Raw genomic sequence first — 10047 nt, 5'->3', positions numbered from 1 at the left:
CACATATTCGCGGTTTAAGCGTCGCTGGTTCCAAAGACCGGGGCTTTGTATCGAAGAGAAGCCGAGAGAGTAGCTATATCCTATATCCTTGATTTCGCGCGGAAAATATTCGAAATATATCGCCATCTAACGATCAGCTCAGAAAACTTATCAATGACAGCGAAAGGTAAATGTAATTTACTCATAGGGTAATTGCGATTTATTCGAATGACAAATGCGAATTATCCTCGATTCAACTTGCTCGATGGATAATAAAAGTTATCGAGCGTAACTTTTGAAACTTGAACGCGCATTTATACGAAATGGTGATACTGGCATATATGATAGACATAAATTGATATAACAATACAAGCCCGACAAAAAAAAAAAAATGAGAAAAATTATATTAAAAAATTTTGCTACGATATATATTAATAATATTCGAAAATTGCACGTCTTAAAATCTAAATGCTTTTTTATATCTCAAAATTTAGAACTTTTTTACGTTCAATACTTATGCATTACTTTCTCATATCCCTCTGTCTATTTACAGGATAAAAGAAAAGAGCCGCCTCCGTCGTCGTCAAGGGAAGCACCCTCTCTTCTTTAATATAAACTGTGCTCGTAATGTAATGACTCCCACACACCCCCTACTAACGTTATGTAAGAAAAACACTTTTCATCGTCTCGATACGGTCAAACGAACAACGCATTGGGTCAGCCAATGCATAATGCATGCGATGTAAGATTAGAAACGGGGCTCGCAAAACTACATGTGTGATGGAGCTGCTTTATATCCGAGAAGAGAAGTTTACCGAAAATGCATACACAACTTTCCCTTTCCCCCTTTTCTCCCATCTCTTTTATCACCGTAAAGGCAGAATCCGTTCTTCTGGAAGAAAAGCGAATATATATATATATATATAAGCTAGCTTCTTCTTGAATATGACAACGTATTTTATTGTCCTTTCCACCCGACGTCGAAATAAGGGAGACAACACGATATATACAGGGTGCTCCCGGATTAAATGGCTAAATTTGAAATATGAATTTAGGACCTCAAAACGAAAATAATTTTCCTCCGAAAGTATGCTTACAACAGGATTGGGAAGTAACGCGTTACTTGTAACGTCGTTACCGTTACAGTTACATTTTTTTGGTAAGGATCGTTAATTTTTTCTGTTTGTAACGTTAACGGTAACGTCGTTACATTTTTACAGTAACGGTAAAACGAATTAGCCGTTACTTTCATCGTTATTTTTTGGTTCTTTATCATCTTATATCTATTCAATAGATGTATTTTTTGAAAAATATTTTCTAGCCTTTTCCATCATAGGCCGCACTCTGATAGTCACTGCCAGTACTGAAAATCTATAGTAACGTAAATTATAGATTTTACAATACTGATAGCGAATATTGGAATACACTCTTAATAATATCAATATTTCTCTTATCAATATTTAAAAACAATGTTCGATAAAAATTTTCGACAAATTTGAAATTTGTAAATTACAATTTAAATTCCTATAAAGATAAGTGTATTAAAAAGTAAAGATATTAACATAAAAAATTAGAATCATTAAATAAGTTTAATATAAAAAACGCTTGTGCTATATAGAGACTAATTCAGAATTTTTGATTTTAACATAAATTATTACATTTAATATTGATTATTAAATAATTTTATAATCTAATAGCTTATTTTAGCATTACGAAAAACAAAAACATAACGAAAAAGTAACGAATCGTTACTTTCCAAGTAACGGTAATGCTAACGCGTTACTTTTTAAAATCAGTAACGAGTTACTTTTTACAAAAAATAACGGTAACGATAACGCGTTACTTTTATAGAGTAACGTTCCCAACCCTGGCTTACAAATGCTTCATTCAAGAGAGATATTGACTTCTTAAGTTACAGAACTATTAGAAATGAATAATGTCGTTCACCGGAATTAACATTAGATTTTTCTGTATAGGGTGTTCCCAAGCAAAAAATGTATGAAGTGCTTATTAATGATCTTCAATTATTAAAACGAAGCATACTTTCAGAGGGAAATTATTTTTGTTTTAAGGTCCTAAATTCATATTTCAAGTTTAGCCATTTATAAGGGAGATAATATATATATATGATATATACAGGGTGTCTGATAATAATCGCCCTACCCGTAATACGCAAGTGAAATGGGTAAACCGAGGAAAAAAGTCCTTTATCATTTTGCGAATTTTGTAATAATTATTGAGAAATTAATTAAAAAAGATCCCAACCGCAACGGAGCCCGCAACCCGTAGTGTAATACGGCCTTCAACGGTGCCATTACACATGATGAAATTACTTGAAATATCGGAGCACAATGGAAGACGATATATGCCATTGTTTAGTGATATATTGCCATCTTTTCTTTGTTAAAGTCTTTGTCCATAAATTTCGTACGAAAAATGTGATTGATTTATTACACTTTCTATTGATTTATTATACTTTCACCTAAAAAATTTTCATTTTTCAAGCTCTTTCCCCAAGCGTATATGGCAAATCAAAAAGCCGACTAGAACTTTCTCCTTTGTATAGTTATCGCACGTGAAAAAATTTTAATAGTTCTTGAATTTTTTAATTTTAATAAATTTAATCGTAAATACCATAAGCAGATCGACTAATCAAGCATTCTCACAATAATATAGTAAAAATATTTGATATTTTTAACTGCGATTAATCGATTGTACGATATTTACAATCTCTGACTACCTTTTCTTTTTCTTTTTTTGAAAATTCTGGCACCGAATAAGTAACAAAGGTTTCATTCATCTTGCGGGCTAAAACTTCCATGTTTCAAAGACTTTCATTCGGAGAAATATTCCAGAAAGATATCTTCCCTGTATAGATATATAGACTTCTTCTTCTTCTTCTTCGTGCGGGGGTTGGCACCGACGAGTACTCGTCACACGGCCATAAAACCTCTCTCTCTCTCTCTCTCTCTCTCTCTATAGCGAGCACGCGTTTGTCTATCTCAATGCTCAGTCCATTCTATATGTCTATGCCGTAGCCAATCATTTACTAGTATTTCCCCAAAAATTGAAAGCTGATTGGTCACGTCTCTGGTTGAAACGATTTTTCGAAAGTTGCACCGACTGTGTAGACCATGCGAATAAGCTTTTACGAAGATGCCAGTCGCGCTATCACAGTTCACAGTAACGGCAGCCTTCTTTCTTCTCTCTGGCGCAAGGTTCTTGCTCGGTACTACTGTTCACTGCGTGCGATCAACGTGCGAATGCCGGAGAGCATGATCGCTTGCATTTCGTAATCGGCCGAAATATTTTTTTCTTTTTTAATACCTACGACGAAACGTGTTCGATGGTGTAATTTAGTTAGTTTTATATAATCATTATATTCGCGCAATCGAGCCAGATCGCCATCGGAAAACAATTAAAATATCACTGAGCACACATCGACGACCCTGTGATCCTGCCGATCACCGGATCACCCCCCAAACCCCACGGCCCGTGCTATTTTTAATGTTTTGTACCGATTGTGAACGTGAGAATGGTCACTCGAAGCGAGGTAAGTCCCCTTTAATCCGCAAACAAGTTAAAATGCAAAAGTGCATGCTTCTCGCGTGATCAACTGCGCTGTCAAGGTTATGTCGACCGCGTCACCCGGGCCGAATTCGGCGAGTATTTCTCGTTAATTTCGCGATGTGTATCACGATTTCTCGAGATATCTTTCAAGGTGCTTGATAAACGGACTCGCATTATCCTTGGCTAAAAACAAACTTCCACGAATCTTGCTTGAAACGCTTTCTCGTGCGTCGCTTAACGCGATACCCTCGATTGTAATTTAAAGCTAATCCCAGATATAATTCCTCGTTAAAACATTCTAACGTTTATATTTTATAACATATCACGTTTACTAAATATACCTTTAGCATACTTTTAGCATACTGAACAAAAATAGCATCTATTTTAATCAATTTTAATCAACTGTTGAAAATTGTATTAAAAAGAATTGTTTGTTTAGTAAAAAATTGTACAAAACTGTATTATTTCTCTCTTGTATAAAATATATAATATATTTATTATACAAGATATTAATATATTATATACTATTTAATAAGCATATTTCTCTCTTCATTGTGTAACATCAAATTAATATAGTAAAGTGAAAATAATAGATGATTAATTTACACAATTGCGCAAACAAAGATGGAATAATAGCAAAACATGATTTTTTTACAAAATATTTAAAAATAATTTACTTTAATATTTTTTATATACAGGATGAGTCTCTAGAAACTACCTTCTAAGATATCTTCATAAATATAATCTTCATAATCTTTAAAACTTTTTGGCACCTCCACTTAAAAAAAATTAAGACGACCAAAATGTGGTCCTTTTAAAATTATTTAATTTTTATCTGAAACGTTTTCGTGTAAAATCGATATTTAAGAAGATATTTTAAAAGGCAATTTCTAATAATTCTTCCTATATATATCTCTACATATGTATTCTTATTTTCCCTTTTTCAGATGGATCTTCAATTTTTAGACTTACATGATTTAACTGACAAAGATAAACATGAAATATTAACCATCCTCAGATCTGATACTATCGATACTTTAAAATTACCATGGAATGCTGCAGAAAGTAATAATAATAATGTTAATTCTACTACAATGACAGAAGTTCCAGCAATTCACCAACAGCATTGGTATAATGGTAAACATGCTGTTTATATCTCTTGAATTGTTTTCTGATTGTTTTCCTATGCAATATATGAAATAAAAAAATATAAATAATTGCAAAAAAGCTTTTGCAATAAAATTATTTTATATAAGTTTTGTTTTGTTGATTTTCTATATATGATCTTTTATAGTATCAAATAAAAATATATATATATATATATATATAGTCTTTTATAAATAAAAGATATTTGCTCATTTAGAAAACTTTGTGAAGTATGATAATCTTCGAAAATATCTTATTTACAGCCATGCCACCAACACAGACCTACTCGCAACAGATGATGACACAATTGTGTAATGACTGGCAAGCATCAATGTACAATGTTTCTACAAATGGCCATATGCCATTCATGTCAGGACTGACATATCACCATCCTGGATACAATCTCGGTGTCGAGATTCAAGACGTGAATTACGGTAGGGAGAATGGACGCCGCAACAATCGGGGCAGAGGTATGAGAAGAGACAACTATAATCGAGCAATTAATTCCACTAACGAAGTGCAGTCAGGATACATGGGCGATCAAACACAATTTCATCCACAAATACATCCAATCATGTACATTTATCCCGATCATCATTCTGTCTCTACGCAACAGCATCAAGTAGCTGTCGGACAAATCTATTACCCACCGCCGATGTATTCATCGATTCTTCATCCACATCCAAACGCACAACCAATTTCATCTAGTTCGCACGCACAAGCGACTTATCCTCCGAATCCGCCACAGATGGACAGATGTGTACGACAATCACAATCTGTGCAATTGGAACAATCAAACCAAGAAACCATAAAACAACCAATCATCAAAGTGCAAGATAAACATGCACAAAGTACAAGTATTGATAAAGCAGTATGTCATCAAGTAAATGAGAACAACCACGATTCTTTGCAAACTAATGTTGTTAACAATGTCATTGCCACCATTGTAAATAATCCTACATCAGAATCTGTCAAGAATATGAATGAAAACACTGCCAATACAAAAATCATAGCTAGCAGTGAGGAAGATGTAAAAATAATATACAATACTGTATGGACTGAAAATTGTAATGGTACGCAAGTAGACGTATTATGCATAAATACTAACAATGGTGTCGAAATGAATCAAAATGGTGAGATGGATAAGTCATTTAAAAATGAAACTACATCCAACATTACAACAATTATTACACAAACTTCGCCTAAATCTGTCCCTGCTAAGCCAGATAAAAGTGAAATGGATATTGAGGAAAATATACTAAAGGATGTCCAAGATAATACTGTTGAACATAAAATACCAAATGGTTCCTCAGTCATATCAAATGATTCATTAGTCGTGTCAAAAGATCCATCGTCTGCCCCTGTATCTACCACATCGTCTGCGACTACAATCACCAGATCTTACGCTAGCCTTTTGAAAAAAGATAGCACCGAAGCACAGACACTCACATCTTGTAAATCGACGATACATATGATTGATCAGAATAACTCATCCAAAATGCCAACTCAAAAAGAATCTACGAGTCTTAATTCCGCACCAAAGAATCAAAACGATTCATCCAGCATGCCAAGCATAGTAAACGATTACAAAACTTTGCAGAATGGCATGTTACAGAATTGTTATGATGATCCAAATTCATATAGAATAGGTGGTAAGTACAAAAGCCAATCCAATATTTTAGAATAATAAAATTTTTATGCAAATAAACATATTAAAAATATATTAATTTTTTTCAGAATTTTTGTCAAGTTATCAAATGGATAAACAGACTGTGAGCTTGTTACCAAGAGGATTAATCAATCGCAGCAACTATTGTTATATTAATAGTATCTTGCAAGCTTTATTGGCCTGTCCACCATTTTATAATCTACTCAAAGCTATGCCGCTTCCTAAAAATCGGGGCAAAAATTCTGCTACGCCCTTAATTGATAACATGTAAGTGATCATAATAATATCTCAATATTTTAATACTTCTATTGCAAAAATAACATGATGTATGTGTACAATAATAATAATAATATGTTACAAGCAAATTAACTTATTTCGTCTTATTAAAAAGGGTCAAATTTGTTCGCGAGTTTACACCTTTGACAGAGGCTGCTCGCATGCCCAGAAAAGACAGAGTTCATAACAAACGAGGAGAAGATACAGTCATAGATATACATAGTGGTATCGCTTTTGAGCCATCATATATATATACAATGTTAAAGCACACCTCTGCTGCTGGTGCCTTTTCTGTGGAAGGACGGCAGGAAGATGCAGAAGAGTTCCTATCATGTCTTCTAAATGGCATCAATGATGAAATGCTAGAGGTATGGATTTATATACATCCTATTCATTGTAAAAATGTAAATTATTAAAAAGATTTACAATTTTTAATGATTGTAATTTGTTCTAGTTGATGAAATTGGTCAATAATGATCAAAATGCAGTCACTAACATGGAGAATAATGTCAGTGGTGGTCACAATGAAGAGGAGTGGCAGGTAAGATTGCTGAATAGAGTTCATGTCTAAAAAATTCCTTTATAGTGTGCGTGTGTATGTACGCACATGTGTGTGTATGTGTGAAATATACATATGAATGATGAATATACATATATTCATTCTTATGCCAATGTAGGTAATGGGGCCAAAAAATAAAGGTGCTGTCACCCGGTGTACAGAGTTTGGAAGAACACCGTTGTCAGATATATTTCGGGGACAATTGCGATCCAGGGTATCGAGAGCAGGAGAACAGCCGACAGATAACGTGCAACCCTTCTTCACGTTGCAGCTTGATGTGCAAGTTAGTATATTAAAAATTTTCATTAAATTGACTTATATTATTTGAGATTATATACAATATCCAATATAATTTGTTATAGAAAGCTGAGTCCGTGAAAAATGCTCTTGAAATTCTCGTTGGAAAAGATCAAGTAGAAGGAATGACATGTAGTAAAACAAGACAACAGATAGAAGCATGGAAACAAGTTACCTTGGAGGAATTGCCTGTTATTCTTATATTACATTTAAAATGGTTTGTTTACAAATTTGATAAATATTCCAATGGATGCTCAAAAATACTGAAGAGCATGGAATTTCCTGTAGATCTAAAAATTGATGGCAGTAAGTATACCACATATAAATCTAATCTATTTTGCTGTTCTAATCTTCGTAGCCTGACGAAACAAGCATAACATAAAAATTCTTATTTCTGCAGAATTTTTATCTCCAAATACTGTGAAAAAGCTAGGGCCGAAGCAAAAACAGTACAAATTATTCGCAGTTACGTATCATGATGGAAAGGAAGCTACTAAAGGTCATTACATCACAGATGCCTTTCACATCGGATATGGATCTTGGGTGAGGTATGATGATAGTGCAGTGAAAAGCGTTCCAGAAAGTAATGTGTTGAGGCCCACATCGCCTAGAGTACCTTATCTACTTTATTATCGAAGATGTGACACTATCGGTAACCAACTGAATAGTACTAAAACTCATTAAAAAATTTAGTACGAAAACTTGGATAAGCAAAACTTAGTTATATTCCATTTGGAATGGAATATAATAATTCGCTCACGAAAGTTTCCGTGTAAAATTTTGGAAATGGAATGACACACCTGTTTTTATAACTTTGAAGTTCTTGTTGATATTTGTATTTAAATAGAAATCTACAAAAAAATACAGAGAGTTTTTATATTATCCGTAATAGCATGGAAAGAGTAGACATACATTAAACTCTTATAGTACTTCCATGAAATATTCCTATTACGATTGTTGTTACGAGTTCTATACATATATAGTTTCCCTAAAATCATAGAATAAATATAGATAAGCGAAATTAAGACTCGTTGAGTGTTTCAATCTAGGTTCACATTTTTTAGTGGATCTATATAACAGCGTTATACATATATATACTAAATGCTTTATACGTTGCAGTTTGTGAGATACTAGAGGAGTGTCCTGTGTATATATATAAATATATATATATATTCTTTTTTTTTTAATAAGATAACTATATGTTACACTGATTTCCAAATTCTTAGAGGAAATCGAAAGTGCAAGATTTTTGAAATTTATGACAATGTGTGTATAAAATATATAGAGAGACAGAGAGAGAGTGACGCAAACATTATATGTAGATTATTTTTTTATATGATCCTGCTGTATAATGAAAATCAATTCCAACTTGCCAGACATTTTTTGATATGCATGTTACTATTTTTATATTTTCAAATCATGTGTAACACAAGTCATATGTTCATCATGTATCTTATTTGACTAGATCTTTCTACATATTTCTTGCTCATTAAACCGCTTAAATCATCTTAATAATTTAAAAAAAACTGGCAAAACAAAGATGAAAGACTCGGCAAAAAAATTATATATAAGATTATTGAACATTTTATATATCTAATCTTTCCTATGTGATACTATATCACATTAATTCTTAAAACTGAAGTGTTCAACAATACTTATTTATCTATTATGTTTGAATATTATCTATGATATATGACAGTTTGTAATTATAATCCGATTGTTTGCTTTGTATGCAAATAAAATGCCACTTATTTGCAATGCAAATCTTGTATTAAATAACATTTAAAAAAAAAATTATATAAGTTTTAATTCCTTTATATATCAAACTTTGTAGTATATATATTTACTATATAATTAGTATATATGTATGTTTGTATAATATAGATAAGAAATATTCTAAGTTTGAATCTAATTGTAACCTATGCATTAAACATAACTTTCACTTATTTCGAGTTTTGTAAATAAATATTTGAAGTTTATAACAAAAAATAAAACTGTATATATATATGTTATACAAAATTTATTATACTCTGCGTTGATACCACTGCTTTATATATATATATATATATATATATATATATATATATATATATATATATATATATATATATATATATATATACTTTCAAATATATCTTTACTTTAGGTTTCCTTTAAATTTCCTTTTATCTAAAATCTCATTATTGTATTACTAACCAATAGAAAAAGTTCTAGAACATATATACATCATTTATGAAATTTTCATGCATTCACCTCTAAGTTTAGATAGATGTAAATATGATACATAATGATAATATTTAATAAATTTTAATCATATAATTATATTTTAATGGAAGATTTATTCAATGATGGAAGGAATCTTCTCTCTAATGTTAATGCAATTAATCTTTTCTGTATTTTAATCTATTTGGCATATAGTATAAGTTATAGCAAAATTTCATACATAACCATTTAAAATATAACGTTGTACATATATAACATTATTCCTTATACAAGATAAATTCTATATGTCATTAATGTTTATAGTACTCTGCGTTGATACCACTGCTTA

General features: G+C 31.7%; 1 protein-coding gene across 1 annotated transcript; it reads left to right on the top strand.

Annotated features, from left to right (window-relative positions):
• Positions 1-3156: 3156 nt before the first annotated feature.
• On the top strand, positions 3157-9246 carry Usp10 (ubiquitin specific protease 10). Its single transcript, XM_070307845.1, has 9 exons — positions 3157-3532; positions 4497-4686; positions 4959-6347; positions 6433-6631; positions 6756-7008; positions 7095-7181; positions 7318-7482; positions 7562-7802; positions 7897-9246. Exons 1-9 carry the CDS (start codon positions 3515-3517, stop codon positions 8178-8180), a joined length of 2826 nt encoding a protein of 941 aa, XP_070163946.1. The 5' UTR covers positions 3157-3514; the 3' UTR covers positions 8181-9246.
• The last annotated feature ends 801 nt before the right edge of the window (positions 9247-10047 follow it).

The sequence above is a fragment of the Polyergus mexicanus genome, unplaced genomic scaffold (assembly GCF_030449975.1).
Source record: "Polyergus mexicanus isolate NDT 795.1 unplaced genomic scaffold, iyPolMexi1.0 SCAF_2, whole genome shotgun sequence".
NCBI lineage: Eukaryota > Metazoa > Arthropoda > Insecta > Hymenoptera > Formicidae > Polyergus > Polyergus mexicanus.
Note: the sequence above shows the minus strand (reverse complement) of the source record. Positions and strands in the feature narration are given on the sequence as shown.